This window comes from Corvus cornix, chromosome 8 (genome assembly GCF_000738735.6).
Source record: "Corvus cornix cornix isolate S_Up_H32 chromosome 8, ASM73873v5, whole genome shotgun sequence".
Taxonomy (NCBI): Eukaryota; Metazoa; Chordata; class Aves; order Passeriformes; family Corvidae; genus Corvus; species Corvus cornix.
The window spans coordinates 15813057-15839012 of record NC_046338.1 but is presented as its reverse complement, the minus strand read 5'-3'; the positions used below and the strand labels follow the sequence as shown (position 1 = coordinate 15839012).

Here is a 25956-nt window from a genome sequence, read left to right as displayed (position 1 = left end):
CCTTGGCTTTGTAGAAGCTTTCAGCTCATTGAAGCCGTAGGGGTAAAATCCCCCCCAAAGGTTAGGCTGTGTTTCCGAGGAGCATTGTAGCCACCATCTAGGGGCACAACTGTGATGGGATTCACTTACCATGTCTTACCCCACCCAGAGTCCACGTGTGGGTTGTGACGTGCTGCTGGCAACAGTGAGAAGGGTCAGTGTTTCCAAAATGACACAGGTGGCACACTGAGACCTTGCAGTGAGGATGTAGCAATAGATTTCTTATATTTAAAGAAAATAATAAATTCTATCCTTTTGAGGCTGTCAGTCCTCCTCAGCACATCTAGCACAGAGATGCTGCAGTCAAGTGGGCTAATAAACTGCCCTATGGGTAGCATCACCTTCAAAACACAGGCGAGAAGTGCTCTGCTACTTCCAGCTGACTTGCATCCAACCACAGTAAGGCTGCTCCTCTCACTCTGCACCCCTGCATTGCAGAGGATCACGTGCCTTGGGAGAGGGACAAATTGGTAAATGAGATCACAAGTCTCCCAAGCACTAATCCTGCCTGTATTTGCTCCTCCACTCCAGCTTCCCAAAGTTACTCTTTGCTGAGAGTATTGCTCTGTGGTTTTGTTTGCAACTTGTTCTGAACTTGTAAAAATCTCATCTAGCTCCTAGCTGTAGCCAACAACTTGATCCTCAGGGTAACCTTGTGACTGTACTCAAGTTTTGTGCTACTTAAACTACTTTCTTCTCTCTGCTCACAGCAAGGAAACAGGATGCCAGAGCTTTGCTAAAATATTTTACTAAATAAATAGAACTGCAGGCAGTCTCCACAAGCCAGTCCAACAGTGCCACATGACCCCAGCTGGCAAGAGACAAGGGTTACACTTAAATTCAATTTTAATTCAGAAAAACATCAACACTTATTTACCACAGTTCATAAAATTCATGTGACAAAATTCCTCTGACAGACAGTTTAGTAGCCCTCTAACTCCAGCAATATAAAAGCACAATAAATCAAGTCAGCCTATGCTCCAGAGTATCATACCAGGCTGGCAGCAACACATGCCCTAGTAAGTGACTCCTTGCTGAAATCTCTGTGTACTCTGGGGCTCTTGGTGCATCTGTAAGTCCTAAATTCCCTTGCCACCTCTGTCTGGTTCCTGGGGGACCTTACAGTTGTCTGAAGTAGCTCAGGTCTGCCTTTTGTATAATTGTGGCACTGTAAAGGGACATGGTCACACATGTCCCATTTGGCCCTTTGAGAGAGGTGTGGAAGGAAGCACCATCTTGTCACTACCATCCTCGATGTCCATGCCACTGCCACCTTGTCACAAGAAGGACATTGCTGGATGTGGTCCCCATACCCACTGCTTTAGGTGCATCTTCATAAGCTTGGCAGCAGGGGAGAGGATAGACTGATAAAATCATTCTTGACAGTAGAATGGTTCAAGCTTGCCTGCAATGTAGGTGTTTTACTCCACACCCCTGGGATCATACACCTTGCCAGTGCTGCCCATGGTGGTACCTGGGAATCTGGCCCTCACAAAAGCCACCAAAGCCCACTGCCCATGATTAATTCACTCCTTGAGGGTATTGTATTTTTGAAAACAACTTCTCTGCCAGCACAAGCTCCTTCAAACGTGTGCCTGGAGCCAGAGGACTGGAGCGAGGTCTCATGCTGGTCTGGGCTTCCTTATGTGGAAGCTCTGGGGCCACTGCCATCCACTGCATGTCTGCCAACCTCATGTTCCCCCATGACACACCAGCCTTCTCAATCCTAGTGGGAACAGGGCAGGTCCAGCCCAGATTTGTCCCTCGCGTCCTCTGCACCCAGTGTTACAGACGAGCATGATGATGGGCAGCCCATGTGATGGAAATCGGGAGCTGAGCCTGCTGCGCCAGGCACCTGTGGGTGGAGGTGGACCTGCAGAGAGCTGCTGTGCTGAGCTGCCCTGCCAGTGGGACACTGCCTGCATGCCCCTGCCCTGCCACTAAGGCAGTAGGGAAAAGGCTGAAGGGCTCATCCTCATCCTCTTGTCAGACCCCTTCCTGCCTCCATGCTCCTGCAGTGTTCCCAGCCTTTGCCTGTGGGCCATTGCTCCCTGCTCCTCATGGAGAAGGAGGCAGCAGGGGGGAGACCTACACCCTTGGTATGAGGGGTACTTCTGAGGCAATCACAGAGGAAAAATAAGAAAACCAGAAACTGTTTTTTCATCTGATTCTTCAGGGCTTCATGTACGCCCCAAAGGAGAAAAGAGGACAGACATGCAATTCTTTTACCAAAGCATATGATGCATTTCTCAAATGCAATTTATGAAGACATACAAACAAACAGTCATGGCTACAGGGACTCTCCAGTAGCTATTTGGCATGAAGTGAAGGACACACTGGCCCTAGCACTGCTGCCTGCTGGCACAGAGAGGACCTAGCTGCTGGTGAGGTTGTGCCCTGGCAGTCTCCTGAGCACAGTACCTGCTCCAGTTAAATCCCACTCCCATGCATACATGTTCAGGAAACTGAAAGAAGAGGTTTTCAGGGCTCAGCTACCTCAGGTCATGAAGTTCTCCTACTACCAGCACTCTCAATAAGCAGTGTGACATCTGCTCCAGCAGCTGACACTGCCACAGGGATCCTTGTGGTGGTTACACCTGTGCCATGGTTCCCATCCCACTGGATGTGGCCCTGAGATGGTATCTCTGGTGGGCTGTGGGAAGGAGCAGCGCTGTGAGGAATGGACCAGCTTTCCCAGCCCTCCACATTTTCAAGAAGAACAGCATGGAGGTAAAAGCCTGCACTGTCTGCAAAGTTCTTCAATTCTTCTGTGAGGCCCACCATGCCCCAGAGGCAGCATGTCCCCGTACCAGCTCCCTGCCAGGCCTTATCCAAAGGCAAAGCTGACTCAGGCTGCTGTGCTTACCACTCTCCTCCCTCCACTGGGACCACAAGCACCAGAGAGAAGTAATTCCTGCTCCATCTTGGCAGGACAGTGCTTCTTGGTATGAAACACCAAAACTGAAACACATTATTCCTTACAACTTAAAAGAAACAGATATGAGGAAAACATCCCACACCAAATGCAGGCAGCCCAACTGCCTTTGGAACACTCTCCAAATCTCTTCAGGAGATTTATAGGGGGGTATGTCAGATGCGAGGACTAACAGCACCATTTCCCTGGCAGTGCAGGCACATGACAGGGGGGAGGAAGGAACCCTCACACCCCTTGCTGCAGGCTGGCAGGGCTCCCAGAATCCCCCCAAGCCTTGGCAGAGCACAGGAACCAGAGCGGGGGAGCTGCTCCAGCAGGAATGGCTTTTTTCCTGGCCATTTTGCTGGCTGTTGGAGTCAGGGAATGGAAGGAGGTGCACAGGAAGCGAGACCATGCAGCTGTAAAGCCTGTCAAGTGTAACGATGTTTTTTTAAGCATATTTTCTTGATTACCCTCCCAAGGGACCAAACCCAAAAGATGGTTCTATTTGATTTTTAGGTAACCCAGAAACAAAGTGTTTCCCAAACAAATAATCACATTGCAGTCTGATATTGGTCATTATTACAAAAGAGCGTTTTATTTCTGGTTTTTTCTGGGTGTACTATATTGCAATGTAACACTATGCAGGTCTATTATCATATTAAGATTCTTGCTACAGAATTAAGTTTGTCCATTTGGTCAAATTTCAGAGTTTTTTCTTGGCATTCCTACAGGACTTGTCACCACTTAAGCACATGAATTACTGAACTGCCAGAAAAGGGTTATAAGACTTGGAGCTCTTCAATCAGAATTTGCAAAAGTTGTTGGGCTGGCTGGATGCACGAGGTCAGCACAAACATCCATTCTAATTTTGACCAAGGGGAAGATGCACATCTCCAGATTCTGATCACAAGTAGATTTGCTTGTCAGGGTCAATGTACTAGGAAGGTTGTCTTCTTACTTTTGATACAATCTTTGTCATCTCTAATTCCATTACCAAGTAAGATTTTTACTATTTTTGAGCAATAATGAAAAAATGCCTTGCTTAAATTCTGGAGCTGTCATACTTTTTAGGCACCTGATTAATATAAGTAGTTATACAAACTCTTTGTATATATACAAACCATGCTAAAGTATTGTCCACAAAATGTCCATCCATTCTAAGTCAAATACTATTGGTCACAGAAAAGTCTAGTATGAATTGCATGTGAATATACATATGAGCAGTACATGATTCACTGAGCAAATATGGCACTTTTACATATTTTCCTGGATGTCATAGAGAATTAGGAAACAATCTTCCCTCAGCTGACTCATTTCTAAGTTATTGTAATATGGGTTTGGAAAATACACCCCAGACTAGATAGTAAGAAGTTTAGAAAAGTCAACAGTGCAGCTACCTGAGTTTGTTTCATTAAGAAATTAACAGTAATGTGATATTTTATCATCCACTGTGAGCCTGAGGGTTGTCTGCTCACAAAAGCCAAGCTGCCTAACCCTGCTCTACACAAAACAGCACAGTTCTCCAAGCACGTGGCTCGGCAAGACGAGGAACTGACCTAGCACCTCCAAAGGGACTTGACCCACCTTCTCCTTGTACAGACCCTCACTGCAGAGTCCTGTCCCCTTGTTACTCCCATCCTAGCATCCATCCAATCCTTTAGAGAGCTGATCCAGCAGAAAATTAGTACCTTTTTTAGACTGGCATAGTTTTCTGCTGGCTTAAAAAGTTGATTTGTCCTGTGGAGGGATCAGACCAGCACCAGACGTGTAAAGGTACATGAGAAGCAGCTGGAACATGGTGGCAGGAATAGGGAGCATGGGAGGAAGAAGGAGCTGCCCCTTTTTGGTGACAGTGAGCTGTCAGACTGATGAAGCTGTCTCAGCTAACCAAACCCTTGGAGAAGATACAGTTATTAGTGTGAAAGTGCTTAGACCGGTATAGTTTATTCCTAGCAAAGTGAATAAAGATATGCCAGCACAAGGCACTTTATACTCATGTAACTGTGTCCACATGAGGGGTTGCACTGGTATAAATATAATCAGTAACAAACAAAACCTCCACATCCCCTAAGTGATGTATTTACAAATATGGCATAGAACAAGCCTCCAACCTTCAGTTATGAGGTGTGCACAACTTCCATTCAGAAACCAGACCACAAACTACACATGAAACAACATTAGACACAAAATAAATTAGGGATTTAAAATGCTACATCTAGGAATATAAAGACCTTTTAAAAAACTTTAACTGTAATCCCATATTTAAAATCTAAATAAGAGAACTATACAGCTCCACCAATTACTTGGACATTTCAAACAGTTTACATTCATCAGGGACAACAGCACTTTGGTTTATATAATTAGGTTAATAGGAGCAATGAAATGTTTCTCTTCCTCACGTAACATCAAAGTGAAATACATTTAGAATATATATACTGCCAAGCTGTTCCAGTAAGTGCATTCCACACACGAGTAAGGGTAGCTTTTGCAACAGCGACATCAGTTATAGGTCTTCGATAGAACTGAATCAAACCTCTTCAAAAATTGATTTGATTCCTTCGTGCCTGACCCATTAATCACATGGATCTTCTCCAGAACACAGCCAAACACAAAAAATAAGTCTGAACTGGTACTGTGGCAAGCCCACACACCAGACTGCATAGCACACCCCAGATTAATGAGGAAGTTCTCATTGTAGTTTGTCTCCCCACCTTTATAAGTCATACTCTTAAACCAGCTGTATGCTTTTGCATCAAGCTCAAGAACTCAGATTAACTGTAGCTCAAGACACACAATGGCAGTTAGAAAACATTTAAGAGCAACCAATCTGACAACTGTCAAATATTTTACATAAATTTAAACAATCAGCAACTCAACCTCTGCAATTTATGAACAGCATTGCCTCCTACAGAAATACTTATTCCTAGATATTCTTGTGAAACATTTATCCAGTGCCTGCATCTGACTCAAATATGTGTCAGCAAAATATTTTACTACTTTGATTATCTTAAATTAGCTTGTGAGCAGCACATCCCTTTCAAACCTGACTAAAAGAAATCAAATGGCTGGATTAAATAAATGTGCTGAACATGGCTTCAGAGAGTCAAGATCCCTACCTGATGCACAATCATTGGAGATTACATTATTTTAAAGAGCAGACTTCCAACTGCATGATTTCCAATTTAATTACTCTCTGGGAGATGAAAACATAGCCTTCATCACTGTCCTTGGGTAGGCTGGGACTTGTGAGAAATTAATGTATTCATTTAATCTCATTTTTGCAAATCTGCAAATATTCCTGTGCTAAGCTTGGTTTTATGCTACCCAAGCTCAATTAAGGAGCACATCAGAGGCTATTTCCTTGCCAGAAGCTTTACAAACTAAGCACTATTGTGCTGTTTCTGGATCCCATTCCTAGAAGGTGCCAAACAATTTGGTGGGGAAGTGGGCTGAGGGGGCAGAGGGCACTTTCTCTCTTGCAGCACAGGGTGTTTAGGGGAAGATGGGGTTTTTCAAGACAGCATTTCATCTTGCTGAGTTGACATTTCCAATAGGGTGAGTTCATTGCTCCCCTTCCACTCAAGTTAGTAGGAAATGGGCAGTCACATCCCGTTGCACTGCTTGGAAAACCTTCAACGTGAGTCACTTTGGTCCCGATTCCACTGTGAACTGTGACTTTACTCTTCCTGGACCCGAGAGGAAATTGCAGTGAGTGCCTCCTGCTCAGTGCAGTGTGTGAATGGGCAGCCAGACTGAATTGCCAAAAGGCCCTGAAGGAGTTCTGCATGCCCCCTCTCACCTGTTAAAACATATGAAGAACCTTTTCTACTTGCTTTGACCATCTGAGAAAACCCTGTTGAAAGTAAAAAGGGATTGTCAGCCTATATTTGTTCTTGTTAGATGTTGAACACCTTCTACTGCCACTGAAGAAAAGAGGAAACAAGGCATTCAACAACTGCAGCACCACCTGTTGAAAACCATGTCCTAAGGGATTAACAATAACCAGGAAGACAATATAATCATCTGTTACAAACTATGCAACCCAAAGCATACATCTTAAACACAGTTTCCCTGGTGGGATTAGGAAATTGAAAGAAAAACCAGCAGACAAAATCATTTACTTTTACCAGTAAAAATTAAGTTAGAGATGCCCTTGTTCTCGGGGCAAAACAAACTTAAAAATATCTTAAAACAGTGAAAAAATATGAGAAAATTTTATTTAAAAATATATGTAGTCCTTACTCCAAATTTGTTTGTACAGAAAGGATTTGAAAAAGAAAAAAATAATGACAAATTAAATGCATATTCAGAGTATGCATTCTCTAGAGTGTTTTTGGTAGAAGTGTTATTTCTGTAAAACTGAGCAAGAAGTTATTCAGCTTTCATTTGCTCCCTGACATCAGAAGGCAAAGTTTCAAACAAGTTGTCCTCTACAGTAAAACCAGTCCTCTTCAGAGCTCTACACTCACCGAGCTCAGGTGGAAGGATTTCAAAATGATTGCCTTTAATATCCAAGTAGGAGAGCAATGTCAAATTACCAATTTTAGGTGAAAGGACTGACAAGTTATTTTTCCCAATTTTCAGAGTCTTAAGTTTTTTGCAAAAGTATAGTTCATCTGGAACGCTCTCCACTTTGTTGCAAGTAATGGAAAAGTACTGTAAACTCTGCAGAACTCCGATTTCAGGCGGGATAAAGCGAATGTCATTGTAAGACAAATCCAAGTATCTGATTTTGTTGCATAGGAATAGGTGGGATGGAAGAACCTCTATTTTGTTATGGCTGAAGGAAAGCCGCTCTAGACTGGTGAGTTTCTTTATATGCTCTGGGATGTAGGTTATACTGTTGTACCACAGCTTTAGAATTGTCAATTTTCGCAGATGTTGAAAACTTACTATTTCTTCAATGGATTTGAGGTTATTTTCCTTTAGATCCAATTCCTGAAGACTGAGAAGGCTGAAGACTGCATGAGGTATGCGCTCTAAATCACAATGAACCAATTCCAGCTGTGTCAGGTTGACCATCTTCTTCAGGTTGTTGAGCATCACTAACTTAGTGCCATCATTATGGATACACAGTTTTTGCAGGTGACTTGAAACATCGACTGCAGATTGTGGGATTTTGGACAAATTACTTTTTATGTGAAGAACTTTTAGGCTTTTAAGCTCCCTAAAAGACTCCAGTGTAATGTTTTTAGAAATATCGTGACTTAGGGAGCCAATTAAATAAAGCTCTTCCAAATTTCTGAGGCCATACATCCAGTGTGGAAGTTCTCTGATGTCATCAAACTTGACGCTCAAGATCTTGAGATTCTCCTTCAGAAAAGCCAAGGCGGCACCGTGGATCTTCACAGAGCACTGGTGCAATGAGAGCTCCTGGAGATTATCCAACTGTGCAATGGTTGCTGGTATCATTACATTATTAATTATTTCAAGTTTTAAAGACTGCAGCTCAGTAATTTCAAATACTGTATCTGGTAGTCCAGAAAGCATGAAAAGCTGTAGCTCCAAATGGCTGTGGGAGTTTGTCTGTAGCCTCTGTCGCAGTTTATCTGCAGTCCACTCATTGTTTAGGTTCAGCTGTTTCAGCTTATTTTCACTGACTTCAGACAGAAAAACAGCAAAGCGCTTGGAGTAGAGAGGATCATACTGATCAATCATATGAAGCATAAAAGCAAAGTCATTCTTGACATCTGGGATATCATCAATTCCTGTCTCTTGCCGAACATACTCAAAAGAATATTCTTTCAGTGAACGGTAGAACAACCAGTACAGTGTATAAAGGCAAGTCAGGCCATAGATGCTTACAAAGCACAGGTAGCAGTAAGAAAGCTTAGAGAACAGATGTGCCATTGTGTGATTACAGCAAAAATTCTTGTATCCTGTCATGTCTTCAATATCAACGTTACAGACTACTGTAAAATTAACTTCTGAGACAAGTGCTGTGTTGTAAGCAATAATAATAAGGAATTTAATTACCTTAAGTACAGTCTGGCGAACATACATGACATAGAGTATATCACCCTCCTCAACATGCAGTCGAAATTTCTTCACCTTTTCAAACAGTGCTTTGGCCTGTTCACCTTCTTTTTTATCTAATGCCCCAGGTGTTCCCTTATCCACAACTAACTTCTCAGGGATTGATTTTAAAGACTGCGTCTTGACCAAAGTGCCTTCAGTGCTTGGCTGACTAGTATTAGACTTGCTGATGTTGTTCTTCCTGTTATCCTTCTCTTCAGAGTCTTCCCCTGATACTTCAGATAAAGCTCTTGTTGTCCAGGGAGAATCAAAACATTTGCCAAGTATTGAAATGAAGTGTTCAATTTTGGAGCTTGATCCAGGGAATTTGAACCAAAAGTTACTACACAGCATGAAGACCAGTGTGTGTATAAGGACAAGGTAAGGGAAGTACTTGGCATACCAGTGCAGGGCCCGTTCATAGCACACCTGATTTATAAAGCTGTATTGCTGAAGGTCCAAATCAGTCTTGAGTCCTTTCATTTCAACTGTAGCTGGAGGGGTGGATGGCTTCGGTGGTGGAAGGGGAGTGGTATCAGGGATTGTGTTAAACGCATTTGAACTATTAGATTGGTTCTGGCAAGGCTGGATGCGCTTTGGAAGGCATATTATCTTGTCTTGCATGACCTGGAACACACAAAAAGGTATCTTTTGAACTGATGTACAAACAATGGTAGCAGCATCAATGGGTACCTGTCCTTGGAGTTCCTCCAGCTGCCAGGCATTCCTCCCCACAGCCTGCTACTTGGCCCCACAGGCTGTGCTAGTATTATTCTCAACAAGACACTTGTTCTATATGCCAAGAACTAGGCCCCCCCTTTCTATCTATGGTTAGCCTTCCATAATTTGAATAAGAGGGCACTGAGACAATCCAGAAAAAGGAGGAATGTAGGGAATGCTTCCAGAAAAGACCAGGGATCTTCTGCACTGCTCTCCCCAGAGACAGACTGTTACTGCCAGGTGTATGCACCCTGGCTACAAAATGTTCAGAGATAGCTTAGGCTTGAAAGCAGCACAACTGCATTCATGTGGCTGTACTCTCACACTGTGATGTCTTATCACACCAAAAATGGCTGACAAAGGGCTAATGTGAGCATATCTGGACTGGGACATTAATAATCTTCAGTCTTCATAAAGACAGATAAGGACAGTCCTTTAAAGGCATTTGTGTGTGCATAGACAAATTTTATTTAGTTTCTCACACATGTACATAGAGTCGTTATAAAATCATAGAATGATCTGGGTTGGAAGGGACCTTAAAGATCATCAACTTCAAACATCCTGCCATGGGCAGGGACATCTTCCACTAGACCAGGTTGCTCAGAGCCTCATCCAGCCTGGCCTCAGACACTCCCAGGGATGGGGCATCCACAACTTCAACCTGTTTCAGTGCCTCATCATCCTCACAGTGAAGAATTTCTTCCTATATCTAATCTAAACCTACCCTCTTTCAGCTAAAAGCCCTTTCCCCTTGTTCTATCATTACACGCCCTTGTCAGAAGTCCCTCTCTATGGGGAGCTTCTGTAGGATGGAATATACACCTCAGGGAAAAAACGTAGCTCTGTTCCTGAGGCTGTCTACAATTAAAAAAAAAAGCAATTTTCTTAATTTGGGGTGGTCATCCATGTTGACAGATGGAGTTCAGAGTGCCTTAGAGACCAATCACCTTTGGTTTAATTTGGGATAACAGTTCTGAGTTCAATGCAAGGCTCCCTATAAGTCAGAATTTAAAATGCTAATCTGCATGATAAACCAAGGAACTCTCTTACTTGCCCTGAATGACTAACTGGGATTAGCCCAAACTAAGAACGTGTGTGTAGTGTAGATATACTCTTTGATATCATGGCTATTGCAAGCAATAAATATAAGGTATGCAACAAGAGCTACCAAAATCAGATGATCCTTGATGATCCACCCTGGTGTAGGGAGAGGCTGAGATAAGACCACATGTGTTTTGAACAACATCAGTGCCATAACTGTTGGCACATCAAAAACTTCTGTAGTTAATCTATGTCTGTAAATGCTACTGTGATATACACCCTTACTTATATCCTGGATTTATGTATCTCACAGTAAGTTGGAAAAAAAAAAATTTGTCTATTATTTCAGTCTTTCCACACATCATTTTCCACTGTGCTTCCTCCAATCAAGTGGGCAAACTTAAAACAGCTAACAGATATAACAGATGATTTACTTCGTGTGGTTAAGCAAATACTTATCTACTAATGCAAAATTCAGCTCTATATAAAGAGATTTTTAAACATGAATGTTGTATCAACTGAAAATACTTGAGAATGGAGAATACAGGCAAAACTACAGTTGATTTCATGTGAAATTTGAGAGACAGTACATCTAAATCCTAGGCCGTGTAAGTAAGCAAATTCCTCTGAAATAAGAGCTCTGTCAATGTGTCCCTTTAAGTCCATTTCAAAGTCATGCCAAGAAACGTGAGATTCATGTTTGAGCCAGTACTATATTTTTGTGGAGTCATCCCAAACAGTATTTTTCATTTCTTTTCTGCTTTTGGCTCTTTAGCAAAATGTAACTAACAGTGACTGACAGTAATGTCAATTGTTTATGTGTAAGCATCCTCAGAGATGTTTTGGAATGGAAGAGATATAATATTAGCTGTGGGTGGTGTTAATAAAATCAGCACAATAATTTCAAATCCCTTTAAAGCATAATGACAGAAATATTAACATTTGCAAAATAAAGAAAAACAGGAATTACAAAATTACATTTTTTAAACTTTCAAACAGCAAAATGGTAACAAATAGGAACTGAAGCTGACAATCTGTTCTGTTACACCAAAGTGAGGTGAAAACAGCGATCCAGACACCGGCCAAACCAACAGCTCTTATCTTAGCTGGCACAGCTCCATTGACTCTAGTGCAACTCTGCTGATTCACAGCTGCTAAAAGTCTGGTCTGTGTTATTTGATGTTGCTACTTAAACAGCTTTAATCCTGGGACCAGCACATTTTTGCTTTGTTCATGGTGAGCCCAAGAGATAAAACAAATTGGGACACCGTCTTTCCAAGGCCCTTCCTCATTTGTGGTGTTTCTTTCAGCAGCCCCGAGAGCACCCGCCACACCTCTGTCCCTTTGATTTACCTGTAACGTGCACCCAAACACTCCGATCATCAGCATGGCCACCGAGAGATAGTCCGTGAACACATCCCACCAGGGCTTCAGCACCCGGAACGCCGGCTGCTGCTCTGAGAACTGCCGGAACTCGGTCACAGGAATCATCGTCCTGCAAAAGAGCAAGGCCAGCTCAGTCTCCTGCAGCTCAGACCGCTCACGCTGTGTGAGCAAGTGAAAAAACCTTCTCTGTGAATGGAACTCCCAGGATGTGGCATAAAAGTTCCCAGCTACTGACACCCCACCTCAGAAGAGGGATGCTCATGCTGTCACTTATGCAGCTCTTGTGAGGAAGAGAGAGCCTGGGATCCCATCCATGCAGGCAGGCAAATCCCTCTCTCTGTTGACTCCAGCCATCTCTGATGGGTCAGTGAGGCCTTCTGCATCCCTGAAAATCAGCCCATTCTATACACAGAGATGTTCAGCTTCATACACATTAGCCTTGATCTCAAAGGTCTGCCTGAAATGCTTGTCCTGCATTCAAACTTCACACACCCTTTTAGTTACCATGTTTCATTCACTTCAATTTTACTCATGGTGGTTTCAGGAATGCTTTGGAATATTTTTGTGCATACTCACTGCAATTTTAAATCTACTATGTTTTGAGTGCAAGTTCCTAAAGTGCTTTAGGTAACCAAAACTACAGGCAGATCAAGGGCTTTATCTTCACCTCAGATGTCTAGGCTTACATCATCACATCCTCTGAAAAATCAGCTCACACATGAGCATGTACGGGCAAAGCAACTGATTTTAAAGCCTACAGCATGATGTGTAACTGAATCCCTGAGACCAACCAGTACTGAAATTCCCTAATAAGTTACAGTGGAAAGATAAATTCACATGGGAATGTAACAAAAATACTCCCAAGGGCACTTAACAAAATTTGTCCATTAACTAACATCATAAATGCTCACCACAATCACTTAATATCACAGTTTTACTGGAAGTCTATAATCCTGATTCAGCTGCACACTGGGACCCATTAACATGGTTTTGGTGACATCCATCTGTGTGCAGGCTTAGTGACAAGCACACACTTGCTGAGAGGCTGCCCAGGAACTTAAGGGATTCAGTTCATTCAGAGCCAGGGAACAGGAAGGGAATGATTCAAGCCCTAATGGCTGCAATTCATTGCAGGTGTACAGCCATCCTAAAGATTAATAACTGACTCCCACTAACTGTCCATACTTGTATGGAAGAATGCTCACTTTGGAACCTTCTCAGGGACTGCTGTGTCTCTGCCTGCCCAGCTGATCCTCAGAAGGTACTGTAGTCCCCAAAGGCATAAGATGAAGTCTGTAAATGAACTTGTGCTAGTAGCTAGGCTGGGGCTTTGCAGCTGAGTAGCATAAAAACTCTTGTTCCTTAGCCCCCTCTCCTTTTGCAACCCTTCCATGTTGCTTTAAGCACTACTTGGCCAGACAGGAGACACTCTCTCAGCCTCCTGTCCTTCTAAAGTCTGTCCTCAGGATGCAGGCTACGATCCCAGATAAAACTGCACACACCTCTTGCACAACTGGCAATCCCCAAGAGGAAGGCAGGCTGTCCCCCCACAGCACCTCCAGATTAACAGACCATCAGTGAAAATGACGGCAATGCAAGCCTGACTTCACACAGCCAGGTCAGAGACTTGGCAGCACCCTTGCCAACAGGCCTGAATTGCTGCAGCACTGGTGGAGGAATGCAGCATTTGCTATCAAATGGCAGGCAGCCAGGAACCACAGCTCTGCTTTTTGTGTGCTTGTCTTGCAAGTATTAGCATACATATCAGGGGAGATGCACCTCTACAGGAGAGAAAAGCTGGGGTAGCTGCTGGGACAAACCTTTGTTGCCTTTCACTCTTCTTTTATAAATACTGGTGGGAAAAGTGGATCTTAAGTACATGCCCAGCAATCCTGCAGCTAAATCTCTGCTGGCAGCTCCCAGTGGCACCTAAGCTGAAGAACATCATGCTCAATCTCTCTTCCATTCCCATATGCATTTCCACTGCCATTGGTAAGGAATTACCCTTCTCTTTTCCATTTCCATATAAAATGCAGGTGACTGAGTAGCTGCTGGTAAGCTTTCATTTTTTTTTTCCATCAAGCATTGAAAAACATCGAAAATTCTCAAAGAATTCCACTAATACAAATGTTAGCTAAACAGTTGCCATGCAACAGTCCTGCTCAAAGTTTTGTAACACATATACTACTGTTGGCTCAGGTTTTGAGGCCAGCTGGCTGACTGGAATGCCATCAGTACACCCAAGAATACCTATCAACAGATTGCTTTAAAACCATGACATTTACTTCCCAGCCCCGTAATAATGGCTTAGGAGTGCTTTTTCGTATTCTGATGGCACAGCCTCTAGAGATCCCATTTGTAAGGGTTTTTTCAAAAGTATAAACAATTTGAGTGTCAGGTGAAGACAGAATTATGTTTCCTGCAGTGGAGATTCTTGACAAAGCACAAGTGCTCACATGCACGGAAACGTGTGGAGACCCAGGAGTGACTGGTTAGACACCCAAGTAACTGTGGATCTGAGCCACAGTGTTATGAAAGGCGTCAGCACTGAATCAGGGCAGTGCCTGACAGCAGATGTGACTGGAAATTATCTTGCAAATTACTGTGCAGGGACAGCTTTCAGACCAAAAAATCATTTGGCTGTTGTTTTTTACAGGTTTCACTATGTATTTTTAGGGGTCTTTGTTGTACTCTATTTTTGCTTTATTTCTCCTAAGTGATACATGGGGAATTTAGATGAAGGCAGATAGGTTCTAGTACCACAAACACATGCTGCCCTGATCCCTTGTTCCCTTCAGAGGCTGTTGTTTGCATAGTGTGACTCCTCATTAGTAGAGTGCACATACTGTTACCCGATTAATGGGCCAAGCTGAGGGAGAGCTGCACACAGAAAGCCTCTCTGAGCCATCCTAGAAAACCCATCTCTGGAGGTGGAAGGTTCACAGTCCAACACAAGACATCAAAACCCATCTAACGTTTTCCTACATTGTTGTAAAAAGAAAACAAACGTTACTGAACGACAGCAATAGTACCGCACAGAAAGTAACAGTAAAAAAACCCAACAATGTCTACCAGCAGATGATATTTTTTAGCTTTAGGGCAAAAAGACATTCACAAGAAACTTTGCACGGCAATTGAATGTGAAGAAGTAGGAAAACCATTTTCCAACACTCACTGGAGGAACCCTATTGCCTCTCCCCTTCCTGTACTAAGAATCAAGGAAAATGCTGGAAAGAAGTGCAGAGCAGCCTAGGCTTACCAGCACTGCTGACATCTGCACACAGAGCAAAATGACACCAAGTCACTTTTCATTTGTCTCCCACTTCCCTCTAGCATTTTTTCCATTCTGGCTTCTCCAGGGATGGAGAGGACATCTATTAGCAGCAACTCAGACCTCAGAAAAGACACAGCAGGTCCACCTGGCTCAGAGCAATCCTGAAAAATCCCTCCTGGCCATGTCCAGAGTCCAGCTCTTCCCCACTGCTGCACCCAAAGCTGCACGACTGGCAGACTCAAATAATCACACACAAACCAGGTCTGCACACAATAAAATGATTCAGTCAATCATTAATTTGAACAAATCAAGGGATGCTAAAAAGTCACACTGCAGTCCAAGTCACAGCACACCATTTACTGTAGGACAACATCTCTGGGACAGCACATCACTTACTGTAGTTTCTTATCTCTCCTTGTAACAAGGAGATAAAAGACAAGGAGTTCAACATTTCATCTGGTGAAAACTAAGACTGCATTACTAATTTCAGTTCACTCACATTCAAAATGTTATTTAATTGCACAATACATTATAGCTGAAATGGGGCATCTGACTTACTGTAAAATACTATTCTAACCTACTTTAGTAAATACTAGAGTTCGAAATATTGGATATTCTTTTCAATTAAAACCAGAACTTGTTCTTTTTTTTTCTCTTACATTTTAAATAATCCTCAGACCCTAGAGAAAAGAAAACAGTACATGAGATAAATCATCTGGTATTCAGCTACCAGAAGGAAATAAAAAAGGAACTTGGATTAAAAACCAGTTGTACTGTCTGTTAAGCAGTGCTGCAGAACAAAGCTGTGGGTTTGCCAAATTAAATAAAAAGAATAATAATAAAAAACCCAAACAGGAAAAAAAGCAGTAACAAAAAATCCCAAAACAAACAAACAAAAACCCTCAAAAACATCGGAGGGGAGAGAAATTAGTAGGGATTCTTATTTTAGAATTTCTAAGAAATGTAGAAAACTTGGTGAGTGAAAATGAATATGTCCTAATAAGATGAAATACTTGAATCCAAGTACAAATGTGATACCTACTCCATCAGAAAACCCAACTGCAGGAATCAGCTAATGCATGGGAGATTAGGAGTGAGACACAACAAATTAATGTGACCTAAAAGCGCAAAGGAGAATAAATAGATCCAAGTCAGGGGGGACAAAAGTATTGGAAACAAATTAAGACTTGATAAATCGAGAGATTGAATCAAAGGCTGATTGTGAAACGCCGCACCGTGGAGCAAAGCAGCCTCTCAGCAGTTGGTTTACATCAGAGGGAATAAAGGAAAGCAGTGAGGACAGTTTGGAAGTAACGATGGCTCTTGCCAGTGCAGCTAAAGAGAAAACGGAGGCACCAGACAATCCCCGTGATGTCCGCAGCAGAATACAAAGGAAATCAATTCCTGAACTTCCTGCCCACGGGGAGCTCCAGGAGGGGGGTTTGTGGGCCTGGGTGCCACCAGCCCGACCGCCACCAGCCACAGCAGCCAAGGGACCAGCGTGCCCTGCTGGCACTGCTCACTGGCACAGCACAAAGCCCTGGGGACAAGCCCTGGCCTTGGCGTAATGCTTCACAGGTAGGCACTGTGAGGTGCTCACCGCAGCTTCGTGTCCACCGAGGAGCTGTGCCCTGCCTTGCAGCAGCACACAAGGGACCCCAGTCGGAGACAGGACACACGGTGCCAGATGGGTAAACACTTGGGGACATGGAGGGTGACACGCCCCCTCAATAAGCTGTATTCCTCTTGCGTCTTGAGACACTTCACAAAGCAAAGACATTATTGCTCAGAGAACTGCCCCTCTGGTACAACCCTGAACAAAGCTGCTTTTGGCTTGTAGCACCTTCCAGGCCCCAGGCTCCAGCTCTTGCTAGGTGACTGGTTGCTATTTTTAAGCGGATTCTCATAGAGTCACTTCATTCATTTTATGGAGTGTAACTGTGTGGATTGGCAGCAGCCCTCAGGAGAATTAAAGGGTCATGCTGCTGGGGAGGGCTCTGCCACCAGTGAACAGCACCCACCGCTCCCACTGCCCCACCTCAGCTTTCAAGGCACAGCCTGTAGAGACACGGCAAGTAAAAGCAGCACAGTGAGCAAAAAGAAGGGAATAACTGGGAGGCTCTGCCTTTCTCTCACCCGGGCAGGTCGGACAGCATGTGTTCCTCACTGAGGCAGAGTCCCAGCAGCTCCTGCCACTGCTCCCCACCATGACAAGCTGGCCTCCGGGCTGCCTGTGCTGTGCTGTCAGGAGAGCTGCCAGCTGCTTGGTCTTTCGTATCAGGGATCTACTGAAAGGAGAAAATGCTAGGCCAATCCTGCTCTCCTGGCTGTTTTAAACATACTGCATGTTAGGATAAATTATGAAATGCCTTTTGGGAATAGCGCTGCAAGGTCTCTGGGTTGGTTGCCATATATGATTTATTGCATATTCATCTTCATTAAAGCAACAGAGCACAGCTCGTATTTAACACAAAACAAACTTGGGACCTGGCAGCAGGGACTCAGCAGAGCCCAAGGGCTGTGGGCCACGTGTGCAGGGGCTGCACACCAGGGGGTTTTTACACAGGACAAGGCATTGCACACCCCAAACTCCAGAGTCCTTCACTGTAAACACTTGTTACTCTGCACAAATACCATAAAATCACTTTTCACGTGCTTTGTGCTGTTTGGCCTCAGCCAATGGGCCAGGAGGTGAAATTAAGCTGGAGTGCTTTTCAGCACAGGACCTGAGGCTCCACTGAAAAGCAGAATTTTACATTCCTGTTTTTACCTGCTTTGGAACTGAACACTGAGACAGTTAAATAAGCATGAGTAAGGGAGTTTTGCAGTCAGGTTGATAGTGATGTATTCTCAAAGAGGCTATTTAAACAAAGTCTCTGGTCTGTGCAGAGCCCGAGGGCTTAGGGCGACAGTCTCCTCTAGCCAGAGCTGATAGACACAGCCTGGAATGAAAATGGCTTGGTGCTATCATCAGTCATATATTCTGTTGATTATAACTTTGTCAAATTTGTATTTTTAGATGGGACTGGGTCCCCAAAACTACCATAAGAAAAGATCAGTGTAATTTAAAACAAAATCTGAATGAAGATCTAGCCAATAATTGTTCAAACCATTCTAGAAACAAGCTTAGGAAAACAAATTGGATGTGAACCCTACAAAAATTGTGGTCTTTTCATTTATAACTTTTCAGATCATCCATGCCCCAAAATTTGACCTCTGTATTGGGAACACAGATTTTACTGCAGTGTGAACAGCTGCCTAATTTATAAACCTTTGGAAACTGTGGGTTTGTGTCCATTGATCTTAGCAGACGAACATTTTCAGAATGTGCCCAGAAACCCCTCACAGCTCCTGGCACTGCCTGTGCTGGCACCACAAATGACAGATAATGGACCTGCTTCACTTCATCACCTAACCAGGAGAGGACTAAAAGTAGATGTGGGGACAAGACAACAAGCCTGGGAAACTGAGATTAGACTAAGGGGGAAATATGATGATAAGGGCTGGAATTAGTAACTCCTAATTCCCAAGAGGTTTATGCTCCATTCTTATCTGTGTATTCTCACACACATTGTACATGCAGCGAAATAATGTCTGAACTACCCTGACATTCAGTTTTGGGAATTATTTTGCTACATGTTTGCACTGACCAAGATGTCCAGCATTTTGGTAAGTGTAGGTGCTTGGTCAGTTCCCATGTAACATACAATAAAACCTCTGCTACTGACTTCTTCTTTTGTAGCATTTCAGGAGGTTGCTAGGTGCCATTGGTGTTTCCTGTAATATAAAATTCAATTTAAAAAATAATTTTTAAAAAGGCATAAATTTTTTGGCTGGAAAAACTACTTTGAACACTGGCTTGTGTAGCCTGTGTTTGAAACATGACGGCTCCCTTTTTGTTCCATTGATTGCAACAGAGATTTTCATAGGAAGAAATACCATCACTCTGAAGTAAGAAGTACAAACAAATGATGCTGTTTCTTAAACATAAATCCCATGTAAAGGAACTGGAAAGACATTAAAAACAAACCATTGCATCCAAACAGTTATTTTTAACAGTCCATGTGTTTACTGTATTTTCAAACAAATTCATGTCCTTGTGGCTGAAGCTGGTGAGGAAATGTGACCTGGAGGAACAACAGAGCGTGAGTCAGGAGTCCCCAGTGGGACACGGCCATGGACAGCCTGGGCACGCCACATCAACCCACCATGCCAACGCTTCTCCAGCTGCAAAACAGAAAGGTATCTACTTTCTTTAGTACCTTTGGTGGGAAATATGAATGAATAGTACTACAAAAATCGTAACATTGGTTTTCTCCAGTTTTCTGCAATGCCTGAATCTAAACTGATAGCATGTCAAAACTTCCCTGAAAAGTGACTGAAGTGAATTTTATTTCATAGTAGACATTACCAAAATTAAATGTCACAGTTTGTATTAGTTGACAGTCTGAGGAACAGACCAAATACAATTAGCTCACAGAAGACATTATTCCAGTACCCAGTTTGGTGGTTCTACAAAACGTGTGAAACTCATGCAGTTTTCACAAGGGCTGCACATGTGCCAATGATGATGAAAGCAGGTTGGCCACCACCAGGCTGTCCCCTGTGAGACAGCTGTTCAGAGTAGGGAAGGGGTTTCATTTCCAGGTGCACTGACTGGGGACAGTTAGATTGTGCCACCTGAACTCCAGCAAGGTCCCAACCAACAACTGGAAAGCTGTGTTCTATTATGTCAACTGCCACAACCGAGCTTCCCCAGAGCCCCAGCTCCGCAGGACCACAATCGTGGGCAAGACGCCAACGGCGGATTTAGTGCTGGAGAAAACTGGAAAGGGTGTAACTTCCAGAAACATGCTGAATACCTAGTCCACTCTTTTCCCTCCAAGTTCCTGAGGTCCACACTGCAAGCATCCAGTGTACATTAGGTTTCAGCTGCCCCTCTGCCTAATATCCAGGAAGAAGCATGGTGCAGAGGTAGCAGCAAATACCCCTGCTCTGTTCTTGGTACCCTCTGCTGTGGCAGTGGAAGCTCAAAGACCTGAACCAAAAACTTGGAGGAGACAATAAGGGTCGTAAAGAGGAGACATAAAGAAGAAGCAACTTTCATAAACTGCATTTCAAAATATATGTTGCAAATTCCACCTACATACACAGTAAGTGCTGCTTTGGCAATGAATCCCAGACAATAACCTTGTTGTTTGTTCCAACTGAGTCATAGGACTTTTTCATGTATTACACACCAAAAAGACTTCCTATTGTCAGCCGCTCTTTGACTTCAACTTGGTTGGACTAAAGACAAAAAATTGTTCAGGGCAAGATTCTGCCAGATAAAGTCTCAGTGAAATCAATAGTTCTTTTCGTACCAAGCACATGGGCCTGCGTGGAGACTTGGCTTTGCTGAGCTATTTCTCCAAATCTAAAGGAAAGTACACTCTACACATTTCCATGTCAAAGACTACTTCAAAGGCCATACTTACCATTTTTCAGCTCTGGAAGTAACATTCTTTGTTTATCAGGGCTATCACTCAAGATGCCTGCCCTCTTTCCAGAGCTGCAAAATGGTTTTAATGTGAGTGAAAGCCTTTAACAGCAAACCAAAGAACAGAGCAAGAAACTATGCAGTAAGTGATATTTTAGAATTCCTGAAATGTATCTAAATGATTGAAAAAATAAAATCACATCAAGTTTTAATCAAAATTATACCAGGTTTTCCACAAACACTATTTAACATACTCAGATAATGAAGAGAGAAACAATGCTGTAGAATGTCACAGAACAGACAATATTACACGAATCAGTGCCATTCATTATCAAAGAAATAGGTGCCTGAAGCTAATACAAGCTAATACATGCTCATATTAAAAAATGTTCAGCTGATATAATTAAAAACTAATTCCTAATTGGGACAGGAAGCACAAAAGGTCCATTCTGAGTCTTAAGCAGTTCAACCATCTGACAAGTTAGTTAAAAACATTTTATGCAGTGACTGAGCCAAAAACATTAAAGAAATGCCTGTTTTCATGATTTGTGAGACTTTTTCATATAAAGACTCTTTTTTGCTCCCACTTGCATGTAACACAAAAGAGCTTTCTAAAATTTCATGATAGTCTCCTAAAACATGGATCCCAAAACACCTGGATAAACATACAGGTATTCTCAGCTTGAAGCAGCTGGTGGATTTTCTTACCCCAAACCATCCTTTGTTACAAAAATCCCTGACAGTAAAAATAAACTCATGGTCTCACATACTCCTGAAAGAATAAGAAAGACTAACATAGGTAAATTCAAGCACGTAAATTGCATGTGATCTACACACACTCAAAAATATACACTAATAACTACAGAATCAGAATTGGTATTCACATAAGGTGACTTTTAAAGATCATGAACTGGAAAGCCAGAACTACCTTCTCTATTGGACCTTTTCAGGACAGTGTCCATCCATAGACCATCAAAGAGGGATTAGCTCTCACCTCATTCCACCAAAAAGTCTGTTGCTGCACAAAACAGAAAAAAAAGGCTGTTTCCATCAAGCCTCAACTGTGAGATCAAAGCTGTTGCTGGGAGGGGATTCTGACAACACTATAGCAGGTGTGCAGCTCTTTGAAATTATATCATCATGGTTAAATGACTGCAGAGAGCAAATACTCTTTCTAGTCACATTACACTAAACCAGGGGCTTTTCCGAGAATACAGTCTGTGAACACTGGTGAAAACTACCTACCCCTAAGGCAGCTCATCAGACATTCACATCAACTGGAAAATGAGATCTATAATGGTCCTTCTTCAGAGCACCAAACCCTCTGACAGCAACCTGCACTTCTGAGCTGTTGCACTCTGCTGTAAATCACATGTGTATCAGATCTTACAGTGCTGCACGCTCAGGGAAGGGCTTGACCCATGCTCTGGTTCACTATATGCTCCAGAGCAATCAATTAGTCCAAACTCCCACCTTCCTTTCAGTGATAAGTAAATAAAATTGGAAATGTTCTCAGCATGTTGGCAGTATTATTGCTGGCTTGCTGAATTTAAGATTCCCATCAATAAAAAATCACTATGTACTATTGCCACTGAAGGGAGATGTGAGCTAGCATCTCCATCTTCAGCAGCTGGTAGGTTAACCCAGGATTAGAAGTTGGTATAAAAGGTTGGATTCTGCTCACCTGGAAGTCAATGGAAAAGCTGAAGTTTACTTTGACAGAGAGAGAAATGGATTTTTAATACTATGGTACAGGACCAAATGTTTTTACATGTTCTGGTGCAAATTCAGTGGAATTTTATATGCTCGACATAACAGTGGCATTAGCAACTTTCTGTGGAGAATGGTGCCATCCTGCGCTTCAGGGGAGGCCTTTGTCTTACTTTAAAACCGAGAAAAAACACGCATAGGATTCTCCCAAACAAGTGGGAAATGTGCAAAGCACATGCATGGTATTATCCTACCTTTTAAAAATCTGACCAGATCAAACACTAGGTTGTAAATCAGTCCTTCAAGGGAAAAGGAGACAGTGCACAGAAACTGTACTGGAAAAATTCCAAATAAACCCCCCTCTTGGTCCAAACCTGTGACTCTCTGGATGATACAGTTGTAAAGTTTATGCTGTGTCCGATTAGCTGCATGTGCCAGGCACTAAAATGTAAAATGAATACAGTGAAAGCTCATCTAGGGTCTGTCAGGTTGAAAGACAGCTCTAACACCCTCTGCCTGCCTGGGTATGGGAAGGCAGGAGTGCCTGCCCTGTGTTATGAATGAAAGCAATGGAACAAATGACATACTCACACCTGGCCAAGAGGGCTGAATCAAACCCAGTATCTTCCTAGCCTGAAAGAGATCCTAGAAACACAAACCCAACTCGCTGCACTATAGCTTGAATTTGCAACAGTGTTGTCACACAAAATCCCTGGGTAAACAGCTCAAGGATGAAGAAGACAGTAAAGTTTCCATTATGTTGACCGTGTGAAATCCAACCCTTGTTAACATTCTTCTGACAAATCATTTTGGAAGGAGAATGGCTTCTTTGCTTTATTAAGTAAGGTTTTAAAGTATTTAGAAGGTTTCTTTTCCTTTTTTTCCTGAGGTCAATTGTTTCATTTTCAGTGTTTTCTTCACTATATAGTCCCTCCCCTGCCCTTCACAACTCTGACAATGAGGACAGAATCTTTCCACTAAGTTTTCTTAAAGAGGAAAAAACTGTAAAATTAAACTCTAGCTCCTGTTATTGTGAATTGTTTGGATGGGAATTCAATTTTTTTTTTTTTTTTTTTTTTTTTTTTTACTTTCCGCAGCACTCAAAAAGCCTTGGGTTGGGAAGTGCCTTTCTGGCGGTGAATAGGGCCCACTTCAACTAGTTGCAACTGAGGTCACTGGACAATCAGGGGAACTGCTCCTCCCAGCACTCTGACCCAGTTCATTATTTTGGGTCTCACTGTGTTGTCCCTCTGGAGCTGAGGCCACCTGAGTATTGTTTAATGCTCTGGCCTGCCCAGCCCGGATGCTGCCCCCCTCCTGGTCAGAGCTCCTTATTGTGGGCCTCAAAAGCCAGATACCGAGGTGGGATGAGGCTGCCTCAGGAAATCAACTTGAACTGGTACAGGAACTGATTGCAAGATAGCACGAAGCACTGAGTGAGCACTTGTAAGGAGAATTTAGCAGTCTCTGGTTTCATTTTTCACTGAAAACCAGCGCTAGCCTTTTCCAATACTGGGCATACAAAGCAACTAGATTTTTAGCCTTTCCATCAGAAAGCTTATTTCTAAAACTGCTTACAAGAGTAAATAATAACAAAACACACAGAAAGTTATATTATGGTAAAACCTCTAGCATGGCCTGTCAGTATTCAGACTGGAAGAAAACAGCAGCATTGCTGCCACAAATTTAGCAAACTCAGAAAGTAACTGGAAAAGGAAATGATTCAGAAACCACAGGTGCTCAGCACCAAGCTGCTGTGCCTTGCTGGCAGCCCAGGGACACGGGCACTTGTGAGACAGCAGGAATCCAAGGCCAGGTTAAAATTAGGGATCATCTCAGAACTCTGCTCAGCCCAGCTCTCCATGCTGATTTGCACCACGGGAGCAAACAGGTTTTTCCAGGAGAAGAGTGAGCCCAGGGGAGTGCTACCCTCCTGACTGCTTTCATCATACCAAAAAGAAAACTAAAAGCTAATATACCCGAGGGCAGGAAGGGGGGTGGGGGGGGGAGGAGGAGGAAGAAGGCAAGATACATACTTGGTTGAATTGGGAAGCGAGATTTTTAAAATTATTATTTATTTCCAATGTTGTCATGTTTTTCTCCACTATCTTGCAAAGCACTTTTCTGCCTGTCCAATCTTTTACAGCATCATTCAAACCCGGAGTGCTTTGTGGAAGTAAACATGTACATGGTTGTCTTCAAACAGTGGTGCTAATAATACTAAGGCTCTCGTCACAGGAAGTACTAATTCCAAAAAAAAAAAAAAAATTAAAAAGCCAAACCATAACTAACATACTTATCTGAGGAATTAAATTCCTTACTTTTAAACACTTTCACCCTCATGAAATTCTGATAGGATACATTCAGCGGTTTTTCGTAAGCCTCTCGTTTTGCTTGGTCAACTCTTTCTAGTGAACTGGAGAAACTCACTTGGTGAATAAAGGACAAAACTGCTCATCACTCTGCGGCAAGGCAGAGCTGGTTTTAAACGGATTTAAAATCAGGATTTGTTTCTTTTCTTTTTTTTTTTTAATCTCTTCAAAAACCGAGCTATGGATGCCGGAGCCTCGCAGTGCCGCCGGGGCTGCGCTACCCTCCCGGCCCGGCGGCAGAAACCTGCCAGGACCCTCCGAAGCTTGGAGACGCTGCGCAGCCCCTGCGCAGGGACGGCGGAGGGACCGGCAGGCGCGGTGGGAGTGCGGCTGGACCGCCGCCTCCCAGTCCTGCTTACATCCTCCCCGTAATGCGGGCTGGTCTGGGGCTTGTTTTCGGGGAAAATACGGCCACGGGCTTTCTCAAGCCGCCCGTCTCCACGGCGACTGTTTCCCACCACTGCCCCCTCGGCGGCCCCGCTCCCGGGAAGCCCAGCTCGGCTCCGGGCCACCGCCGTGCCGGGCAGCCCCGGGGCTGCCCCGCCCGGTAAGGGATGCGGTGGGATGGATGGAGCATGGGGGGGCTGCCGCGGCCGCTTTCCGGCGCCCTCCGCGGGAGAGGGGACGGCGGCGACCCCAGATAAAGTTTGGCTTCTCCGGCACTGCCCGGGGTCGGAGGCGGCACCGCCGATGCCGCTGGCGGGCAAAGCGGGGCCCCAGCAGCCGCGGGCCGGGCCGGGCCGGGCCCGGTCTCTTCTCCCCGAGGGGGCGCAGGGCCGGGCCCTGAGGGGCGGCGCCGTCCCCGCGCGGATCCCGGGGCCCCCTCCCCGCGGAGATGCCCCGTCCCCGGCGCAGGCAGCGGAGCGCCCCGAGAGAGGCAGCCGGGCCCGACAGTGCTTACCTGGTGCGCGTCCGGGCGTGCGGCTCGGGGTCACGGGCAGCGGCCGGGCGGCAGCGCGAACATCCCGCGGCGCGGTGCGGGGCTCAGAGCGGCGGGCAGGGC

General features: G+C 43.9%; 1 protein-coding gene across 1 annotated transcript; it reads right to left on the bottom strand.

Annotated features, from left to right (window-relative positions):
- Positions 1–3525: 3525 nt before the first annotated feature.
- LRRC8C (leucine rich repeat containing 8 VRAC subunit C) lies at positions 3526–25956 on the bottom strand. Its single transcript, XM_039555995.1, has 3 exons — positions 25855–25956; positions 12086–12227; positions 3526–9598 (listed from the first exon to the last, which is right to left on the bottom strand). The coding sequence occupies exons 2-3, from the start codon at positions 12221–12223 to the stop codon at positions 7328–7330; spliced, it is 2409 nt and encodes an 802-aa protein (XP_039411929.1). The 5' UTR covers positions 12224–12227; positions 25855–25956; the 3' UTR covers positions 3526–7327.

Excerpts from the sequence above, each read along its gene's own strand:
- LRRC8C (XM_039555995.1), bottom strand. The coding sequence starts at position 12,223 with ATGATTCCTGTGACCGAGTTCCGGCAGTTCTCAGAGCAGCAGCCGGCG. Across the intron at positions 9,599-12,085 it reads TGTTTGGGTGCACGTTACAG|GTCATGCAAGACAAGATAAT; the intron begins GTAAATCAAAGG and ends TGTGTGTTCCAG.